A 24,297-nucleotide genomic window follows, 5' to 3' on the forward strand; every position below is an offset into this window, starting at 1 on the left:
GCATTCAGAACTCAGAACTGTTATCTAGGCTAATAGAGGGTGCAAATTCATTGAATAAAAGGCTGCCAATAATTTTGACTGTGTATTGGAGAGAAAAAAAAATGTCATAGTGAGAACACCCCACCCTCTTATTGTTTTATTTGAATGAAAGATTTTGAACTGAAGTTATAAAATTATGAAACCTGACTGCCTATGCTAGAAGTTTTATAATGGCTGGATCTTCTAAGCTTCAAAGCAAACATGAAAGTCGACACAAAAATAGTTCACTGAGCACAAAATGGCCAGCCCAATCCCCTGAACTTAACCCTCTTGAAAATGTGTGGATTGTAGAATAAAGAGCAGCAATATGGACAAGAAAATCTGAACAATCTGGAAAGATTTATATAAGGAAAATTGCTCTGCGTCTTTTCAGGTTTCCTCCAACCTTTTCTTGTATTTGTTACTCAGAACTATTGTCTAGGCTAATAGAGGGTGCAAATCTATTGAATAAAAGGGTGCCAATAATTCTGACTGTGTATTGGAAAAAAAAAAAAACTTTCATAATGAAAACACCCCCATCCTCTTATTTTATTTTAATGAAAGATTTTGAACTAAAGTTATAAAGTTTTAAAACCTGAAAACCTGACTGCCTATGCTAGAAGTCCTATAATGGCTGGATCTTCTAAGATTCAAAGCAAACATGAGAGTCGACACAAAAATAGTTCACTGAGCACAAAATGGCCAGCCCAATCCCCTGACCTGAACCCTATTGAAAATGAGTGGATTGTAGAATAAAGAGCAGCAACATGGACAAGAAAATCTGAAGAATCTGGAAAGATTTATATAAAGAAAATTGCTCAGCATCTTTTCAGGTTTCCTCCAACCCTATCTTGCATTCTCAACTCAGAACTGTTATCTGGGCTAATGGATGGTGCAAATCTACTGAATAAAAGGCTGCCAATAATTTTGACTGTATTGGAGGAAAAAAAACTTTCATAATGAGAACACCCCCAACCTCTTATTGTTTTATTTCAATGAAAGACTTTGAATGAAAGTTATAAACGCTACAAATTAATTTTCACTGCATTCTTGGCTCATATTTACCAAAAGTGCCAATCCTTTTTAACCATGACTCTATATTTTGAGTGGATGTTTTGAGAGCAGTTGCATCCTGGGAAGTATGATTTCCTTGGAAACTATTTGAGTCATCAAAATGAAAGTTATTACATGCTTGTCTCCAATCAATCATATTTATGAGCTGTTGTCATCGGTGATAACAAAGTTCATCTCCGGCATGGCAAATGACTCGCAGATCCACTCTTCTTAACGAATTCAATAAGCAATTAGGCCTGATTTGGTAGTTATTCCTCCATGTAATGTCTGATAACGTTCATTAGAATTCATAGTTACATTGACCTGACTTTTTTTCTATCGCACCTTCAGTGGCGTCTCTTGATATCAACTGTCATGTCTTATAAAAAGTGAGCTACCTGAATTTGAGAATTGTGTTACTTGTCTACATGTTTAAGATTTAGCAGAAATGTACTCAAAACAGTTTGGATCCGTTTAATTAGGCAAGGTATAAGATAACATCTTATTTAATATTTTTATTAAATTTTATCACACAAATGCTTTGCTAAAATACCACATTTCAAATAACTCTGAAAGCACAAAAAGCTCCCAGTGCAGTTATTTAAAGAAAGAAGAAACTAATCTTATTCAAAATTTAGTCACCTCAACTTTCCCCCTCTCTCTCTCTTTTTGAGTATTTCCTTTCTACTTCTGTTGCAGTGTTGCTTACTGCTCTGTTGATGCCATGGTTTCTCTTTATCAGTGTATTCACTCTCTGTGTGTGTGTGTGTCTCGTCATTGATTGTGCTCTTTGTGTGAGCGAGCAGACCCTCGTGTTGTCAGCTGCGTCAGGATTAAAAGCTATTAGTTCTGCATCATTGCCACTACAAGTAAGCCTCTGAGATTGATAGAGTTGCTCCACTGTCATTGGGGGCAGGCTGGGACAAAAAAAGGCTAGTTTTTATTATTTCCATAATATTGTGAATTTTACACTGTGTGTGTCTGTGTAAATACAGAAAACAAACAAAAATGTTATTGATTCTAAAATTAAAAGATAAAATTATGATCTCATACATAGTGTATTTATCTAATTGCTTTATCTAAAATGACTTATACAAACAATAGAAGTGATTAAAGAATATAAGAAATAAGTTAATTTTATATAATCATTCCTAGTCTTATCTTTTAAGAAGGCAGAATAAAAATAGATTATAAAGTGGTAGTTATAGAGCAATTGAAAATAGAAAATAGATTTTTTTGAAGGTAAAATAGTCAATAGATTTGAAAGTGATTTGATGAGTAAAAGTGGATCGGAGAGATAGATGGATGGAGTAAATATTGGATAAAACAGTAGATAAATTGACAAAAGTTACATTAAACACAACATTAGAATGTTACTGCAACAGAATGATGGATGGATGGATGGATGGATGGACTTTGAATGATAGATGGATGGATGGATGGATGATAGATGGATAAATTGTTTTATCTATTCAATCTAAAAAATGACAGAAAGATCAGCAAATAAACAAAAATCACCAAACTGGACATTAGAATTTTAAAACAACACAATGATAGAACGATAGATATAATGATAGATGTATGGATGGATGAACGAACAGAGGGATGAAGAATAGATGGGTGGACGGATGGATGATAGGTTAAATATTAGATAAAACAATAGATAAAATTATGGAAAGAACAACAAAACTAGACATTAGAATTTTAGAGCGATCGATGGATGGATGGACGGGAAAATAGAAGCATGGATGGATGGATGAATGGATGGACAGATAGATAGGCAGATGATAAAACGATAAAAAAATTACAGAAAGAACAACAAAAATAAAAATGTCATTACATAAAACATTAGAATGCTATAGAACAATAGAAGGATGGTTGGTTGGATGAATGGATACATTAAATATTAGATAAAACAATAAATAAAATGACGACTAATATTAGAGCACAGGAATGATGAATGGGTAAATTGACAGGATAGTGTGTAATAGCACTGATCTATAGATGGACAGAATAGAGAGTTTTAGTAGTAAGATGGATGGATGAATGGACAGAATAGAGAGTTTTAGTAATAGGAGTGATATGTTGATAGAAAGACAGACAGACGAACGTACGGACCATAGAATGATAGATGGAAAAATGAATGGACTGATGGAACAATAGAAGGATGGATGGATGGTTCTAGGAATATTAGATAAAACAATAGATAAAATGATAGAAAGAACAACAAATAAACAAAAATTACATAAAACATTAGAATTTTAGAACGATGGATGGGCGGAAAGAACATTAGAAGGATGGATGAATAAATGGATGGACAGATAGATTAAATTTTAGATAAAAACAATAAATAAAATTACAGAAAGAACAACAAATAATAAAAATTGCATAAAACAACATGAGGATGCTAGAGCAACAGAACGACAGATGGATGGACGGGCGGATAGATTGAATATTAGATGAAATGACAAAGAACAACAAATATCAAAATGTTAGAGCAATAGAACGATAGATGGTTGGTGGGCAGGATGGTATGTGTGACTCCAGTGATCGATAGATGGACAGAATAAAGAGTTTTACTAATAGGATAGATAGATAGATAGATAGATAGATAGATAGATAGATAGATAGATAGATAGATAGATAGATAGATAGATAGATAGATAGATAGATAGATAGATAGATAGATAGATAGATAGATAGATGGATGGATGGATGGATGGATGGATGGATATATAGATACTGTAGATAGAGACTGTAGATAGATAGATAGATAGATAGATAGATAGATAGATAGATAGATAGATAGATCATATAGATAGATACTATAGATAGATAGATAGATAGATAGATAGATAGATAGATAGATAGATAGATAGATAGATAGATAGATAGATAGATAGATAGAATACAGAGTGTTAGTAATAGAAGTGTCAAAAAGGCTAATTGTTAATGTGATCACTTTTTATGGTGTCTGAAAAAAATGTTTTGCTAATTACTTCCTGCTGGCCTAAACAAGTGTGAGCGTTTACAGCGTGTCATGTTCTCACCTCGCTCTCATATTTCATTTCAGGCCATCGTGGGCTATTTTGACATTTTCTTCCACAAGAGCTGCGGAAACAAGGTAAGCAATAGTGCTGTGCTGTTTAACAGCGAGCGATTGCGGTCACGCCTGCCGTCTTTCAGGCCCCAGGCAATCGCAATGCAATCGGCAGCCTCTCATACCTAAATGCTGAAATAAGCATTTGCCTTCCTCCAGTGGCCAACTGGAACAGGCAATGAAATAAGCTGAAGCATCAGCCACGGAAAGTGATCGTGCGCTGGCTTCTGATAATGCAGGACTAGCCTTCATTTTTCCTGCTTTTGATTTTTGAACATGAGTTTGTGTTAGGGTTCTGCTGAATTTTATTTTCCTTTTCAATTTTGTTTATATTACAGTGAGCTTTTTTTCTCTCTCTCTCTCTCTTTCTCTCTCTCTCTCTCTCTCTCTCTCTCTCTCTCTCTCTCTCTCTCTCTCTCTCTCTCTCTCTGTCATTTTGTTTATTAGCAGTCGTCACAAAGGTTTTTAACATTGTCAAGGCATATAAATCTGGGATAAAGTTACAGTTTGCGTCCCACTTTTCACTATAGTTACCTGGTCATGAATGTAAGCTAATTTGCACTACATTATTTTATTTTTAATTACATTTTTAAAAATATTTATTTTTATACAAAATTATTTGTTTTTATTCCAAATTTTGTATTCTAACATATCAGTGTGGATAAATTGAAGCTTATTTTTATCAAATAAAATAGGCTTCACAATTAGTTTTTTCTGAATCTCCCAATTCAGATATTTTTCTTCAATGCAATTTGGACTTTTATTAGAACATACACACATACATTAGTAGCTTACATCGTTATTTTTTCATATTTGTTAACTTGCATGTTTGCAATTTTCACTTTTTTTCTTTATTATTTATAATGTATTATTTTTTGTAAACTCTTTAGGTTTACATTTTGCAATTTTTCACTTTTTCTCTGTGAATTCTGAATTTACATTACAGTTTTCCATCTTTTTTTGAGTATATATCTTATGGTTTTCTTTTTTTCATCTAACAATTCTTTTAAACAGAATTGCTTTTTTCCCTGATGGTAGAATTAAGCTTCCTTATTTTTAATCCACATTACACAAAAAAACAAGCATTTTCAGTTAGTGATGCACTTGGGAAAAAAGCCCAATTTACAGGGAAATTGATCACCTTTGATTGATTTTTTTTTTTTTTTTTTTTCCCTTTAACAAATGTGTCAAATAAATAGGGTATTACTCATGAAGTGAGTATTGTTTGCTCATGTGATCTCAACAAAGCAGTCACCACACTGAAAAAAGAAAACTATAACATCTAAATTTACTGCTTCAAGTCAAATATATCTATTGAACTCATTTTGTTAAGTTAAATCAGGAAGAAAGTAACAAACTAAAAGATTATTTGTACTGTGGGTGAAAACCTAACTAAATAATATTTGTATTAATTACTGTGTTTAATTGTTTCCATTAATTCTTTTCTCTTTTTCTGCTTGACTGTTCATTTAAAGAATTAGTTTACAGTAACATTCTCTTTTTTTAGGATTTAAATACAATGACAGATTTAAATACAAATATTGTGCCACCTACAGTTAAACAGTTGACTTTTCTGACGGTCTGACGGGAGCACTTTAGCTTAGCTTAGCATCGATCATTGAATCAGATTGAATCGAAGATTAGCATTTTGCTCAAAAGTGACCAAAGAGTTTCAATAATTTTCTGGTCTTGCTGTGTAACATAGTTGGAATGACATTCATTGAATGACTTCAGCACATTTGCAGTCTATCACTAGTCTCCGGACATCACTAGTTTCTCTCTTACTGTTGTACTGTGTTCATCTTTTCTTCAATCTCTTCCACGGATCACTGTCGTCAGTGGTTTCTTAATAATAACTTGGTCTGCAATGATTTTCCAGAGATTTTCAATTGGGTTTAGTTCAGGACTCTGGGCTGCCATTTCATTAATTCAATTTTTTCAGCTTTAAGGAGTTCCATAATGTTTCACATGAGACAAAGAGAAATAAATTTGCTAAATTTGTAACATCATTGTACCTGTGTTGGTCAGTTTTAAATGAGATGCTAATGGTCTAATCTGATTCAATGATCTAAGCTAAGCTAAGCTAAAAGTTCTCCCGTCAGACCCTAAGATCTACTGAATGGATGCAAAAATGATTAAACTCAACAGTTTAGCATAGATGACATGTAAAACAAGCCTATTTCCAAAATAAGTAGAATGTTCCTTTAACATAAACAGTTTTTAATGCTTGTGTGTTGTGAATTTTAGGTCATGTTCTCCACTGCTCCAAACTGCACTAAGACTCACTGGAAACAGACGGTCTTCTTATTAGAAAGTCCTGTTGCTGTCAAAGCCGGTTCGTACCCTGTTCACACACACACACTTCTAACATGTTTTACCTGTCTTTACTACCTTGTTTGCTTTAGTCATGTTCGTCTTTAAACTGTGTTGAGATCTGGCAAGTACATATGAAGCTGTCACCTTTTTTAAAACACAAAAAGATGTGTTGTGTCACAGACAGGGGTATCTTATCTTTCTCCAGCCTGACAGTTGATTGTGAGACTGTGACACGGGTTATCCGTCAGTCATGAGAGATAGACACATGATTGAGCAGTTCTGGGTTTAGTCCACATCAACCACGAAGCTTGTTCTCTCTGTTGATAAAAAAAAAAAATATATATATATATATATATATATATATATATATGATACGTATTGTTGTATGACAATCATTCCTACAGGGGTTCAAAGATGAAATAACACATCAGGTTTGTAGACAGATTTATGTAGGCATTTGTTTTTTCAATCCCTGTGTTTTTATGTTGTTCTAACTAGGGTTGGGCCGATAGACGATAGACAACAGGATGCTGAGCCGGCATTGCCGATCCTCCGCCCCTGTCGCAAACCCGCTCACGAAAAATACACACTTAGGCCTTGTTTACACTAATAGATCTTAGTTTTAAAATGGCATTTTAGAACGAAAATGATCCACTTCCACACTGTTTTACCGAGCATTTCTGAACAGCCCTCCGTCCACTGAAAACGCACATCAGGTGACTACACACACACACAGCCACACACGCTGTCAAGTGCTCGTCTGAGCTCCAGAGAGCAGTGCACGTCGGACAGGTCATCAAGGATGTACCGTTGGATGGCGTCTCACTATAGTTGTTAAACGTGATATTTAATTAACCTTGTCTCCATCTAACGACTCTTCAGTCTTTTGAATCTATCAGGTAACGTGTCACAGCGTCAGTACACTGCTGCAATCTTTCACTTTCACACTTGTACTTAGTAATTTTAGTGAAAACCTCAGATACTGTTGGTTGGGCACCTTTTTTACTGATCAAGTTTTACAATGACACAAATCGCTCTGCCTATTCATGGCAGAGTCCCGCGGAAAGAAAAATTATTGACAGTTGGTAATCTGTGTGTAACTTATCTTTATATTTTTATGATTTGTTTATGGGTAAAACAAAGACCATGGTACCAAACAAAGTCTGGTAGTTGAAACGGTAGGCTACAAATACTTAATTCGTTATGAATTAATTAATTATTCAAAAATAATTAATTCACCTCCGCCTATGACGACGATGCCATCGTCCATCGCGATGTTTCATCATCGTACAAATGCCAAAATGGTTGACATCGCCCAACCCTATTTCTAACACAAAATCATATTGTTGGTTGAAGTTTTGTGGAATATGATTGCTTTTTCTATGTGCTTAGAGAGCTTTTAACAACAGGTTTGTATAAGAGGTTTTATTTTTAAGTCTAATGATGAATACTGTAACTGCTTAAGTTGAAATATTTTAAAATTGAGTTGAACATTTTCATTTATGCCCAGAACAAATTTAGAGAACTATTTGTAAAAAGATAAAGCAATCTTCATTGTTCAATTTGAAGGTATTTAAATTCACAAGTGATCAAAATTAAAGAACAGCAATGATTGAAACACTTAAAACGATTGTAACTAAAAGTCCTGAAGGTTACAGGAGTTAGAAATGAGTTGGAATGACATTCATTGAATGACTTCAGCACATTTGCAGTCTATCACTATTCTCAGGACATCACTAGTCTCTCTCTTACTGTTATACTGTGTTCATCTTTTCTTCAATCTCTTCCACGGATCACTGTCGTCAGTGGTTTCTTAATAATAACTTTGTCTCCATTGATTTTCCGGAGATTTTCAATTGGGTTTATATCAGGACTCTGGGCTGCCATTTCATTATTTCAATGTTTTCAGCTTTAAGGAGTTCTATAATGTTTCACATGAGACAAAGAGAAATAAACTTGCTGTCATCTCTAACGTGAATATTATTCCGGTTCTCTGTCCACGCAACATGCTCTTCAGCAAAGGTTAGTCTAGTCTTTTAATTTTTATAGGTTTAGTCGCTGCAGGGCTTTCCATGCAAATTCTCTTAAGTGTCGAGACACTATATGCAGAGATTCAGATTTCCTGTTTAGAGCTGATAACCAGCCTTTAGTGACATTGCGAAGATTATAATGCAATATTGTAGAATTTGTACGGATTTGGAAAGATCAACTGCTCTTGTTGACTTTCATCTGGTCACCCAACTGTCTTTGGATGATTTCAGTCACTTTTAAATGGCTCACTATCTTGCAAATTTAGTGAATAGGGTTTGTCAAGTTTTAAAAAGGATAAAATAAATAAGGATAAAATAAATAGTATTATTTACAGTGTTGGGTAAGTAATTCATTACTAATTGCATCATTACAATTGTATACAAATTACTTTTCTAATTATTTTGTCTACAAATTAACTTGGTTACTCAGTAAGTAATTTAATTACTTGACTAAAAATCCACATTAATCCACAGAAATATATATAATCAAGCCAGGAATCGAACTTGGGTCACCATGAGCATCTCAGTGCTATACGTCAGCGCACTTTACCACTAGGCTATTGACACCGACAGGTTTCAAATGATATTGAATTGTTTCTTAAGCCTGTGCAGTTCTTGCACAAATAAAACCTTTAGTTGAATAAAACGGAAAATGTCTGAATAACAAAAACTATATATTTACAATTACTCTGCTTCTGAATTTATTCATTATATTGTCATAAACTGTAATTTCTCAATTATTTTTTGTCTTTAGCATATGCACATGATATTTTCTTGATATATACATGTTCTTTAAAAAATACAATTATTCTGCTTCTCTGGATTGATTTATATTGAACTGTTGGATTTACATACAGTATTTAAACAACGTTATAAGCAACTGTAATAAAGTGACCTAAAAATTTAAAGTAATCCCTTACTTTAATTTTTCAGCTGAAAAGTAATTTAATTACAGTTACCTTAACTAAATCCACCCAACACTGATTATAAATAACTGATGTAATGTTGTTCTGGTCCACGTTTTTATGCTAAATGAAGGAGATTTTTCTTTTTGTTTCATTAAAAAGTGATGTGGTTCTTTTAATACGGTCTAAAGTGTAAAAACAACATAAAGCATCATCATCAATCTTAGACAGAAACGTATTTATTTATTTATTTATTCATTCATACCCTTCTTTGTCATTTGAAAACAATTTATATGTTTATTGCTTTTTGCAGAACTGAATGCTCCCATCTATTATTTAAACTGCACATACAATGTGATCAAAAGTAAGAGAAGAAAGTAAACCAGAACCCAAATGTTTAAATGTTTAGCTATAAGAAAATCACACACAGCATCTACGGTTATATTGCAGCTCAGTGTTTCTGTTGAGTAGATGGCGAGCCCCGTCCCGGCCGCACTAACAGATGAAGTGTGTCTTATCATAATGGGAATCGGAGAAATGTCATCTGATGCGCAGATGGATGACGGTGCTTTGGCCGGTTTCTCTGATACAGCACGCTGTTATAAATGACCGTGGCCAAAGCGGATCTGTCCACAGCTTTAACGCCGACCTTACTGCCTGAGCCGCTCACTGATAACACTGCCGTCCACTTGAAGCTCTGCTAGCGCTGTGTCTGCATTGCTCATATCAGCGTCAGATCACAATCACAACACACTCACCGCATTATATTCTACAGTGTATACGGCCAGTTTTGCTGTAGCTTCAAAAAGTGCTCACAAACTGGTGATTCATAGTGACTTTGCTTGATTAAGTGAGTTATAGTTTATGAATGACTTATTGCCTCTGGATGAGCAGGGTTTGAGAGGTAATCTTAGTAAGATTGTTGTATTATTATTATTATTATTATTATTTTATATCTAAAAGGATCAGTCCTTAAAAAAAAAAAAACCTTTTTGAAATCCAGCTAGTTTTTAACTCAAGACAAAAAATGGACCCTTTTCACAAACCTGTTATGATGCGTTTAATGGTCATCAGCATCTTAAACCCTTGAAAGTTTTTAATATTTAGATTTTTTAAAAACATGAACATTTATATGTATTTATGTATGTATTATATCATCTTGCTTCAAATTACAAAAAACTAAATACCGCTAATGCGAGGCGTTTCTGTTTCAGCGTCTATAGGACAGGACAGTCAATTTGACGTTATTCTCCCCTCTGGCTGCCATCATCAGTCTCACACAATTTTTTTTCTTTTTCTGAACATCTTTATAAGATCATCATAGAGTTTTTCTTTTATTATTTCAGCAAATAGAGTTGTAAAAAAATTATTAGTTGTATTTTCCCATTCACTGCGCTCTTAAGTTTTCCCAACTATGACGACTTGCGCGACTGAGAAGCCAAGAAATGTTAAAAGGGTCTATTGTTTACACAAGATGTCATATCGGACACATGAGACTCACTCATGGACATTTGCTAAAAGGAGAAGTTCCCCCAAAATGTCAATATTGCAACAGAAACCAAACTGTTAAACATACTTTAGGAATGCCCTGTTTTTTACAAATCACACAACAATTTGTATCTGAAGAGACTTTAAAGGAAATATTGATGTATTTTTATCAAAAGTAAACCTTAAAACACTGTTTAAAACAGAGATTTTTTTATCTTGTGTATTTATTTCTGTTGATGTCTTTTTATTCTTATATTTGTTTATTATTATAGAAAAGTGATATTTATCAAATGTTGTTTTGCCATGAAATAGCCAGAGAAGCAGAATGGCGATCAATTCAAATCTCTCTCTCTCTCTCTCTCTCTCTCTCTCTCTCTCTCTCTCTCTCTCTCTCTCTCTCTCTCTCTCTCTCTCTCTCTCTATATATATATATATATCTAAAAGGTTATTTGATTATATTTCACTTATTTGAATTGTAGTTTTTTTATTAATTAATAATTTATATTTATTAATTATTAATTAATTAAATTTATAAATTTACATAAATATAAAAGAAATGAGCAAATATTAAATAAATATACTCAAAACTTTAACAATAAAAATCATAACAAAATTTGTCTGCAACAATCTGCCAAGTGTCTCTTTTAAAGAAATCAGTGTGCTCTAAAGCATTCAGAATTGATATCAGAGAACTGTTTTACTTTATTATAACTACTATTATAAGCATTATTAATAAGAAAAAATAAGTCAAAATTAAATATTAATTATGTTAAAATCTGAAAATTATGATAATATCAAAAACAAACAAACATTCATTCATTCGTTTTCTTTCGGCTTAGTCCCTTAATTATCTGGGGTCGCCACAGTGGAGTGAACTGTTACAGCATATGTTATACGCATCAGATGCCCTTCCAGCCTCAACCCAGTGCTGGGAATCACCCATGCACTCTTGCATACACACACTCATACACTACGGCCAGTTTTGTTTACCCAATTCACCTAGAGCGCATGTCTTTGGACTGTGGGGGAAACCAGAGCACCCAGAGGAAACCCACGCTAACACGGGGAGAACATGCAAACTCCACACAGAAATGCCAACTGTCCCAGCCGGAACTCGAATTAGCGACCTTCTTACTGTAAGGTGACAGTGCTAACTACTGAGCCACGGTGCCGCCCCCACAACAAACATATATAAAAATTGAACAGCACAACTGTTTTTACTACTGATATTAATAAGAAAAGTTTTTGATCAACAAATCAGCATATTAGAAGACACATTTTTACATTTTTGGAAAAAAAAAACATTGTCTTCTTTCTTAGTGTTTTCTATACATATTTATTTTTGTGAATAAAAAATGCGTGGCGCAGTGGGTAGCATGATCGCCTCACAGCAAGATGGTCACTGGCTCGAGCCTCGGCTGGGTCAATTGGCATTTCTGTGTGGAGTTTACATGTTTTCCCCGTGTTGGCGTGGGTTTCCTCCAGGTGCTCCGGTTTTCCCCGAAGTCCAAAGACATGTGGTTTAGGTGAATTGAATAAGCTAAATTGTCCGTATTGTATGTGTGTGAATGCAAGAGTGTATGGGTGTTTCCCAGTGTTGGGTTGCGGCAGAAAGGGCATCCGCTCGTAAAAACAAATGCTGGATAACTTGGTGGTTCATTCCGCTGTGGTGACCCCTGATTAATAAAGGGACTAAGCTGTAAAGAAAAATGAATGAATGAATGGATGTTTTTAAATCCTACTGACCCTGAATAGTTGTGAATACATGATCTCCCTATGTCTTACAGTATATACTGTGGTTTAGTAACTGTAACTTATGACCACCACACTACTTTTTACGATGCTTTCATGAGCTATTAGTAGTTTGCTTTTTTATTAAACCAATTCTCATTTTTAGTTGTTTATTTAAATGAGTTTACTTTTTAAATTGTTTCCATTTTTTGTAATATTTTTACATTTTTATTTATATTAATTTAAATTAATTTTTGTGACTTAAACTGATTTCACATTTGTGTGAGCATAAAGCATATGGGTGAGCATCTGGTTCAAAAAAAAAAAAAAAAAAAGGTCAAGAATCTTGTTATTCTGGAGTCAGATCTGAGTTTCAGAAGTCATGTCAAAGCTGTAAGTAAATCAGCATACTATCATCTCAAAAATATTGCAAGAATTAGATGCTTTGTTTCCAGTGAGGACTCAGAGAAACTTGTTCATGCTTTTATCAGCAGCAGGGTGGATTACTGTAATGGCCTCCTCACAGGCCTTCCAAAAAGACAGTCAGACAGTTGCAGCTCATCCAGAACATTACATAAATGCTGACTGAATATAAAACAAACAGATCACTCAGATCTTTAGGATCAAATAAACTAGAAATTCAGTCAAGATTTTAGTCAAAGCAGGGTGAATCAGCTTTCAGCTACTACGCCCCTCGCTGCTGGAATCAGCTTCCAGAAATGATCAGATGTGCTCCAACATTAGGCACATTCATTGGCCTTTACTGAATGAGCACTGTGCTACGTCCCACAGATCGCACTACTGTGTCTTTCTTTTCTTTTCATTCTTTTTAAACTTGTTTTAACACATTTTATTCAGTTTTTATCTGTTTGAATCATTTTTAATCCGTTAAATAATTTTAATTTTCTTGTTTTTTTTCTTGTTTATGTAAAGTACTTTGAATTACCATTGTGTATGAAATGTGCTAAATAAATAAACCTGCCTTGCTTTGCCACCTTGCCATGAAAGACATCATCTTTAAATATTTAAAAAATCTTACTGACCCTGAATGGTAGTGTATACAGTATCTCACCATATGTATTGTGGTACATTAACTGCAACTTATTACCACCACAGTACTTTTTATGATGATGCCTTTGTGAGCAAGAAGTAATTTCCTTTATTTAACCAAATCTCATTTTTCAGTTGTTAAAGCAGCCAATTTATCTTATTGATTTAACAAATTATTAATTTATCTATAAATGCATTTAATATTATAAATGCATTTAATCATGACCTGCCAAAAACACATTGACTGTGTGCAAGAAGCAGAGAATGAGTAAAGAGTCTGCTCAAGAGGATGCACAAACTCAAGACACCATTTCAAACTTGTAGCATGTGGAATAATAATGAAAGTGCCTTTTATATGTCTTAATTTATCTACTGATCAAATGCAAAAGGACTCTACATAATAGGAACATTATGAAATAATGCTAGGAATTATTGTTGACGCTCTTCACGTTTAGCTTTAATTTATAAGTTGCGAATTCGAATTGGATCTCTTCCCGAACAGTGGCGTTAATGTGTTTTGTGCAGTATATCACCGAGCTGTCATTTGCATGAATGAAATGGAAAAAGAGAAATGCGTGTCTGTCAGCTCGCGCTCCGCTTGCTGTGGATTCTTGTCCTGTTTGTGTTGGTTTAGTAATTACTTTTCAGAGGTGTGATGAGAGGGGAGGTCGGGTATCCGGAGGAAATGCAAAACGCCCTCCTTCTGAAACGCCTTCAGATGCTTCCACATCAATTAAAGCAGCCTCCATTTGTCATGATTTGGTTGGTGTTGTCGATTATTAAATGGAAAAGATGAGAACGTTTCCTTGAAAAGCTTCATCTGTCATGCGGAACCAACCTTTGAGCTCCAATAAAGGAGGTCACCCCTGTGTTGAGTGGTCCTAAGGAATTTAAGGGGAAACAACGTGCATTGCATGTCTATATTCACCTTTGTGTTTAAAGTTCTGGGCAGGGCCAGACAGAATTTTTGCTATTTCTGCGGAGAATTTTGGTAAAAATCTGTGGATTTCTGCGTAATAATTTTGGGTGTATCATAACTAAAACCTTAATATGTGAAATAAAAAAAGAATACTTTAACTTTTATTTGATGTTTAAATTGCAAATCCAATTAGATTCACTTCATTTGATAAACAAAGCAAGTCTCTCATATAATAGATCTACTAAAAGACAGAAAATATTACTTTACAAACTGCATTGTACATAAATCGGATCAACATTTTCATATTAGTCAATAATATTACTGTAATTAATTTAAAAACGGAATAAATTTAGATTTACACACATTTACTCAAATAGATAAACAGAATTAATGATGGGCTAAATTTCTGCAGAAATCAGCGGAATTCTGCAAAATTCTTTTTCATGTGGGCCTAATTATGGGTTGATCTTTCAGTTTGATGAACTTCCTTTCAAAAGAATTATTGAATTATTGTAAATAATACACTGTAAAAGGCTTTAAAAAGGAAGTAAACCTGTTAGTTTTAATGTGATTAGTTGACTTTAAAGAATATAAACCTGTTGCCTGAAAATTATTAAGTAAATTAACTAATGATTTGATTATAAAAATTAGGTTAAGTCAGCTTAACAGGTCCAGTTTACATAGTTTTTTTTTTAAGTAAAATCAACTTTTAAAGAGTCCGCATGAACTGAAATCTTTTTTCAACATGTTGATGTGCTTCCAACTGAAATGCAATATTAAGTAGGGGGTGGGACTTCCTTTTTGCACATCATACCCTCATAACAAATTAACATTAATGGGGTGTGGTTATGAATATTGTGGCTGAAGCTGTCAAACTAAGGTCAACAGAGAAAGACCTCAACTCCAAATGCAGAAGTGGTCTGACTTTGAATCAAATCATTTTTCTTTAGAGTGCATTGACTTGAGGTAACTTGCATGGATTAAATGTTACCGGCAAAATAAACATTGTAAATTTTGATTTCACATTGACTTTAAGGCAACATGTTTTTTCTACTCGCCTTTTTGAAATAAAGAAACAAATCACTGTTTTTTGTGAAAGCAAAGTCGATTTAAGGCAAGTCATTTCACTTAGCCGCCATCTTTGAAACGCCTTTTGAGCATATATAAGTTCAGCTTCTTTCTTTTTGAATGCGCAAACATCAAATTCTACAAAACTGTTTGACAAAGCTCACGATTCAATTTCATATTTGAAATCATCAGTGAAATTTAACAACTGACTAATCATTTTTATTTCTAAACTTTCTGAACTTCTAAACCAGTGGTGTCCTGGAGGGCTGGTGTCCTGCAGATTTTAGCTCCAACTTGCCTCAACACAGCTGCAAGGATGTTTCTAGAAAGCCTAGTAAGAGCTTGATTAGCTAGCCCAGGTGTGTCTGATTGGGGTTGGAACTAAACTTTGCAGGACACCGGCCCTCCAGCACTGAGTTTGGACACCCCTGTTCTAAACAAAAAAACTGCCTAAAACCAACCTTTTTACCCAAGCAAAAGGAACACATTCATGACACCAACATCCTTTATTTTGTTTTTCTGGACATCATAGTCAGATGTCATCCCATCAGTCAAAATATGTAACTACTGTAAGAATCAATAACTTGCATGTTACGCCATGTCAACCTCTGTTAACCCGATGTCCGATCATGCTGGTCTTTTGCGCTAATTTCCAACTTTCCCGATGGTAAATCTCTTCTCAAAATGACAGCAGTCTCTTCGTTTACAAGTTTGTGGACGTTTAAGTGGTTGCCATCATGTGATTTGCATTTAAATGGTAGAGGTGGGAATTCATTTTAAACAATGAGGTCATATACATAGGAAATATTGTATCTCGTGTTCGTTTTATACAGATTGCAAAACCAGAGAACATTTGTATTCAAGTGTAGTGAGTTTATTTAAAAGTAGAGATTTCAAGCTTTATGTAGATATAATGTCCATGTATGTGAGGCAAGGTTTCATTGAGATTCCAGCACTTTTACCAACCACAGAGGGTTCATAGCACTAGCTATGTTTCCATCCAAAAATGCGAATTAACTTTATGCGCAAAACTGGATTATCGCATATACGATGTGCAAATAAAGCAGCGTTTCCATCCAATGAGTCAAAGAGAACAAAATCGTCACTTCCTGATTAACTTGCGTCAAATATCAACAGTAAAAACGGAATTTGCTGTGGTAGGAGAAGCTGCGCCTTAGAAGGTAATCCTGACATGCAGTGAATGCGTGGTGGCGTTTGAAGGCATCAGACGTGGAGCACAGACTCTCTTGATTTTGGAGGCCATTGATAATATAATAACACTAATACTGAAAAGGTTAAGACATTTTAGAATGACCAAAACAACATTTCAGCTGTTTTACAGTGTGCTCAGCCTGCTGGTTTGTCCTTTCACACATATTTTCATCATCACATGATCTCTTATAACAAAATCACATGACTTTTTTTAATGCACATGCTGGAATTTGTTCAGTAAAAGTGTTTTCATTGTAGTTTATGCGCATCTTTTCTTATGGAATAAAAAGTTTATGCTCATGTTTTTATGCACATTTTCAAAATGTGTTGGCATTTCCATCAACTGTTTAATTATGTGTATATCCAAAATGTGCATAAAAATAGGTGGATGGAAATGTAGCTAATGAAGCTCCAGAAACTGTTGTAAAAACCCATGTCTGGACCAAGCCCGTCCCCCAGAGATTCATCTGGCTTCCTTGCCTAGAGCCTCCATATTGACTGCTGAAAACTATTCGTTATTAAAGTCCACTTGAATCTACATGAGTCCACGCAAGCGGTGACCATTTTTTTACCGTATTATGATGCAGTTCCTAGAGAAACGAAATATCATGAGAAACAGTAGGCGTGGCTTGTTTTTTTTTTTTACTGCGAGCTGATTGGATGTAGTAAAGTAGGCATTTCATTCAGATAGCTCAGGAAGAGGGTTTCAGGAAAGTTATTACATCCTAACAGACACCTCCTCCTCCTCACCATTTCTGTTGTCATAGCGCTGTCAAAACTGACAATTGGGGGGCGTGGCTAAGTATGTTGACCACGCCCAACACCTCAGACAGACGTAGTCAAAGAATTTAACTGAAAACAAACAGGAAGTGCTTTTTCAGATTTCAATTTTACATTACAAGGGCAAGCTTTTTTTTTTCTTAATGACATGCACAGATGAATTGTTTACCACAAAACTAGCAAAGCGAGTTAACCAAATCAATATGGTTAGTTTTGATTTCATGTGTACTTTAAGTATCCTTTTTATATTGTTTGGATGAACTTTGAGGAGAATAATGACACCTCATTGTACCGTTCTTAAAATCTAAATATTCAGTGAAGTGTTTTTAACAGAGGTTACTTTCGCAATTCGTACTAGATGCAGCCTGTTTATTGACTCTGCAATGCAATGCTTTGCTTTAAAGTGAAAGGAGGTGCAGGCGTCTGTGGTGTGAAAGGTCCTTGAGGTGTCAGGTGAAGGTTCCTCATGGAGGTGTGATTATGTGATAGACGGGGCCTGCAGTGAGCCGGTGATTCCGAAGGCCTGCTTTATGCATCTCCTTTATAGAGGACGCAGATTTACGAGGTTATGTGCTGCAGAGCCACAGAGAAGTTTTATCACGCAACTTTTGTATCCAGTGCTGCAGTGTTTGCAGACTTTTTTTCCATGCTGCATTCTTCAAAAAAAAGCTAAAAGAGGATGCTTTAGTAGAACCATATCTGATTTCACAATGAGGCTTTTAGTCGGTGCCATTTATTTCTTAGTGTGAAGAACATTTTAATGTCACTTTAAAGAAGATTTTGTAGAGTGAAAAGATTCCAGTTGATACCTATAATGGGAGTTTGTTTTTAAGAATTTGCTTTAAAAATGTTACATTTTTCCTAGTGAAAGTGATTATCATAAAAATAGTATTTTAGGTTTTATGGATTGCACTTAAATTTTGCATTTTATTAAGTGAAAGAATTGCAATATGCTTACCTACTGAAGTGCTGACATCTGTTTTGCGCATATAAAAAAACTCAGCTGGTAATGAAAAATACATAAATGAAGAGTTAAACCTTTTTTATTTGCTGGGATTAATATTTATAAATACAAAATGTCACAAAACACCATCATAAAACATATGAAACTACAATAATGAAATAAACATACATTTAACTGCTGGAAATGTAACATTGAACCCTAATATACTGTATGTAATGGTAACAACAAAAATAAATTGATCAATTTAATTAGTTCACGTTTTTAATGTTTTATGACTCACTAAATATATCAATAAATTAAAACGAAATTGTCATATAATACATATTAATACATTTTAGATACATTTACAATTATCAATTGTCATATTTCATGATAAGTACGCTCTCAGAAAAAAAGGTACACGGTGGTACAAATAATGTTCCTTAAGGAACGGTTTTGCGCCTTTGTAAAAGTTAAAGAAAAGGCCTGTTATGATACTGTTCTGTACCTTTTATGGTACAATTGAAATTAAAGTACACAATTGTTCTCATAAAAAGGGTGCATATGTGTTGGACAACTTTATTACAACTTAAAATATATATATATTACTATAAAGGCAAAGTGACTTTATAAATGATTTCCATAATAAAACCGAATTCATCATTTAAAAGCATATGTTAAAAGAAACTCATAAGCATTCATTATTAACTTCTATAATACAAAACAACTGGTAAAACTAAACTATAGGTATTGTAAACTAAACATTTAAGGCATTTAATAAACATTTGGTGAGCATTTTCTGATAAATACAGTTTCATTATTGATATCCACACCTTTTGGCGTTTGCTTTCCACTACACACGTGAGCTGGCAAAAGTCCTGCATATGCAAAGTGTTCATGCAGACATTTTAGTATTGTAAAAGTAATCAAACATTGTGCAAATGGTGTTACAATACTTTTGCATAATTCTATTTCTTTCTTTTTTTTATTAAGTATATTAAATTAACTTTTAAGTGATTACAGAGCTATTGTGTGATCATTGGAGAAAAATGTTTTATATTGTACATGGGAGAATGTGTTTCTGTACATTTTTGTGAAAAGTGTTGTAAAACGTTTAGCAAAAAATAGATCTTTTAATTTATATTTTTTTATTCTTTATTGTAAATTGAAAAGGTGCATTTACACAAAAATAAACTTTTTTAAAAAACATTGTTTAAAATGTATTTAAGGTTTTATATTTACTGAAAAAATGGACACATTTTGAATAAAGCAAAAAACCTTTAAATAGTTTTTAAAGGAACACATTTGACAGTGTTAAGGTACAAAGTGACTTGTCACTGTAGTGGTACTTTCATGGATCAGATTTGTACCTTTGATGAAGGTACAATATTGTATCTGCAGGTTTTAAAAACCAAAGGTACATTTTGGTTTCCCATGGTACAAATCATGTTCTTAAAAGTATAAACTGCAATGGTGCAAATGTGTTTCTTTGTCTTGAGGTACAATTCTGTTCTATAAAAAGGTACTGCCCCAGTGACAAGGGTTTGTACCTTCTTTGGTACAACATTGTACCATTTTTTCTGAGAGTGTAGTATAGGAATAGTTCATCCCAAAAAAAATTGATTTATTCCAAATCCTTTTCAAACCTCCTGTTTCTTCCTTTCTTATTTCCTTTTTTCTATTTCTTGTCATTTTATTTACTTAAACTGTAATTATTTGGACTGAACAGTTTGTGTTGCTCGGGAGGTTTGGAATAAGGTTGGTTAACAAATAATACACTATTTTAATTTTGGGTGAACAGTCCCTTTAGATTAAAAGTCAAAATAAAATCTTGCAGTAACTATCCTAAAGCGCTGTACTGTTTAGCTGGAATTGCCGAGGTCAAGTAATTTCACTTGGTGTGTCTTGGTTTTCTCGACAGACCTGTGTATCAAAGCCCATCGGCGGTAACTGGGAAAGTGTTTGTTATGAAGCACAGACACAGAGCGGCTTGATGCACACAGCCATTTTCTGCAGGGCACTGAAGTTTAATAGATCTTTCTATCATTTGAGCACATACTGGTCAAGAGAAAACTCGGCATGTGTGCCTTTTACTTTTGGTAGGAAATATGCCATCTGTCAAGCCTTTCACTGCACAGCTGATTTTAATTAAAGGGTTTTTAGCAGATCAATTGGTTGAATAAAATACATTTTCCAAAAAAATAAAGAAAGAAAAATATAGGATTTAGCTTTTTTTTTCTTTTTTCTTTCTCAACGCTTTAGTGCATGACTTGCTTCTCAAGTCTGTTTTGTTCTGACTTGAGTTGTGCTAATGTCTAGCCTTTGAAGTCCACTTAAAAATCTAAACTTACGTATTTTATTTTGCTAGCTCACATCATTATTTTTAAGGTAAATAATTAATCCACTAAAAAAAAAAAGTTTGTTTTGGTAGTCTTCAATCAAAGTCTGACCATTTGCTTTTTTTGGAGTGGTGCTCCATCTGTTGACATCAACCTGAGAGCTTCCATAGGAACTGCATAATAATACCCTTTTTTAGCATTAGTGTAAAGAGTTGGGTTGACAACAGAGGTGAGGATCCACATGCAGCTTTATTACACAGAATAGTCAGGCAGGCAAAGGTCAAAACAGGAGCATAAAGGTAATCCAAAAGTGTAGTCAGAATACAGGCGAATGGTTGGGACAGGCGGCAAACCAACATAAACAAAGCAAAGGTCATAAATATAAAAGGCAAGAACTAAGATAACGCTTTGATAATGCTCACTTGGAGATCACAAGACTCAGCAAAGAGTGTGTGTGTGTGAACGAGATGCATATATTATAGTCCTGGTAATCAGCCCATCATGAGCTTTCAGCTGTGTGTGTGTAATCAGGAGGGATCAAGAACTGGTGTGTGAGTGCAAACGTTTCTGGGAGTTGTACTGAAATAAAAGTCTGAGCAATTTCCAGTTCATGTGGATTTTAAGGTTCGTTTATAACATGTATATTTTAAAAAGTAATTAATTTGGGCATATAATTGCAGTGCCTTAATGTTCGGTATGTCTGAAAGGCTGTGATTAAGGGTGAAATCTAGAAGGGATATGTCTGTGACTACTGGGAATGCACACATCAGTATAGCATCCTTTTTCTGATACTGTACAACAATTATGATTGTTACATTACAGTAGGTTTTGGCTTTGGGTAGGTGTAGAGGTTAATAAAACTGTTTAATATGTAATTAAATAAAGAAAATAAAAAAAATGTGTTGGCTTCTGGCCACAGCTGTATCCCTGACTAACTTCCATTTTGTACAAAGCCCCACCTTCTGGGAAGTCCAAAGTGCTCTGATTTGCCAGCTGACCCTATGCACTGTGATTGGCCAAACACCTCATGTATGCGAGACAACCTATGATGTTCCTTACCATAATTGAGTTTCAGGTTTAAATACCTGCAAAGCAGACGCAAACATAAACAGTTAACAATGCCATCAGTTTTACTATATCGGTTCATGCTTGAGTCACATTCTGAGAATATAGATGGTTATGGAAATTGATCAAATCCAAGTACAACTTGTGCATGATGTTTCACAGTGGTAAATCTTTGTTATTTAACTGAAAAAGCATTTCAACCTGTGCTGTAATTCATTGAAGCCTATTTAAAAGTGAGGTAGATGTTTGCAGAAGTAATGTTTGGATTGTTGGCTGTTGGATTGTTGGTTTTGGTCTTTCTCTGTTACGTTTTTGTCAGTTTACTGGTTAATTTGTATGAAACCCCACCCCTAAACCCAACCGTAATTGGGGGATGATCAAATCATAATAGATCGTAATAAACTGTATAAATCAGTGTTAATTTTGACAGCAAATTTTGGTTTAGTTTTAGTCAACTAAATTTCATATGATTTTAGTCGACTAAATCTACTCTAGATTTAGTTGACTAAAATATATATGGTTTAATTTATGTGGCATTTAATTAAAATATTGTATACATTTATTTATACAAAATATTCTAACTTAAAATGAAATGAAACCGTCTTATTTAAATATGGAATATAGCTTTTCCATTTTTAGACCACAAATTAGAAATGCATTATTTATATCACAAGTTATATGTAAAATTATGTTGCAATCAATCCACATGTAAGAACAGTAGCCATCTGAAAATGCAGGATTGTGCAATTATTTAGCAAACCCTTCATTTTAATGTGGTAAACTACTAGTCTATTTAACCAGTCTGTCAAGCCATTGAAAGGGCTTAAAATAGTCCACTTTGCAATCTCTCAATCACATTCTCATATCATTTTTATTATTCAACAAAAAAGTTAGTATATTTTTTTTATTATCGTTGTTGTCATCATCACTTAATTTTTATTTAGTTTTCATCTGTAGAAACTTCACTGGTGTGAATGAGATCGTATAAATTTATACATACTAGCCACTAATCAATAAGTTATGAATTGCTTTGATAAAGCGTTTTTTTAGGCTGAATAAATCCATTTTGTGCAAAATCAAGGGCTTTTTAACCTTGCAGATTTCATGTTAGTGATATGGCCAAAAACAAATGTCTATGTATAATTTACCATGTGTGAAAAAAATGCTGCTGTATGTAAACAAACAAGCCAAACAATTAAAAAATATATCGTTTTTGGCTGAAAACGTCATGTAAATGACAAAAATCTGCCAATGCATAAACTAATAAAAAGTACCAAACAAATTTAAAACTAAAAAATTAAAATGGAAACAGAATTTGATACTAAAATAAACTTGTGTCAGTCAAAAGTTATCTTAATTTTATTTGTTTTGCCAAATCAATCATAACATAGCATTTTAAAAATGGTCTAAAACATTTGATGATTTCACACAGCTAAAGAGATAACTGGAAGAAATTGTCCATAAAAGAGATTTATACACAGTAAAACCCAACAGTCAACTTTATCAAATAAAATGAGTGTAGTTTACTCAAAATTGACTGAAAGTTAATTCAACTCATTTGAAAAGAGTTTTGAACTGATTGACTGAAGAGTGTTGAAGGTCATGAGTTCATTAAATACCCCATTACTTCAACTTAAATAGAGTAAGTTCACAGTACTCGTATAGATTAGTTTTTTAACTCAAATGGTTTGTAGCAATCGGTTTCCTCAAATGGTTTGAGTTACCTTAACTTATAGGGTTTTACAGTGCTTTATTGGTTTATTTATTGGTTTATATTTATTGGTTTATTGATTTATTTTCTTTATTTATCGCGTTTTACTGTGCTCAAATTGCTTCATTTACTCAAATTGATTAAGTTCACAGTACTCATTAGGATTAGTTTTTGAACTTAAATGGTTTGTAGCAATCTGTTTCCTTAAATGGTTTGAGTTACCTTAACTTTTTTGGTTTTACAGTGTAGAAAATCACAAGTTTCATTACTCCTTGTGTATCTCACTAGTAAAAAATACATTACGTGCAAGATCTCAGCTTTCCATAATGACACTGGGTTATAATGTATTTTTAAATATCATTGTTATGGGTTTGTCACAACAACCCTTATTAAAAGCTATGATATCTGATCATTTGTCAGTAAAAGCTACACTAAAACCCTTGTGACGGCCCACTGCAACTGTGATGGTCACGTCTGACTTCTCCCTATCTCTTTGACTCAAAACACTGCAGTCAGCATATTTTCATCTCCTGTAACCTGCAGCAAAGGAGAAAAAAATGATGGGAGGC

General features: G+C 33.9%; 1 protein-coding gene across 1 annotated transcript in view; it reads left to right on the plus strand.

Annotated features, from left to right (window-relative positions):
• The window catches only part of LOC130231710 (protein arginine N-methyltransferase 3-like), a 70,149-nt gene that overhangs the window by 45,230 nt on the left and 622 nt on the right, over nt 1-24,297 (plus strand). The window contains exons 4-5 of the mRNA XM_056461090.1: nt 4,145-4,195; nt 6,419-6,506. Of these exons, the coding sequence (XP_056317065.1) occupies nt 4,145-4,195; nt 6,419-6,506 (139 nt within the window). The remainder of the gene's footprint in view (nt 1-4,144; nt 4,196-6,418; nt 6,507-24,297) is intronic.

Source organism: Danio aesculapii, chromosome 7 (genome assembly GCF_903798145.1).
Source record: "Danio aesculapii chromosome 7, fDanAes4.1, whole genome shotgun sequence".
NCBI classification, from domain to species: domain Eukaryota; kingdom Metazoa; phylum Chordata; class Actinopteri; order Cypriniformes; family Danionidae; genus Danio; species Danio aesculapii.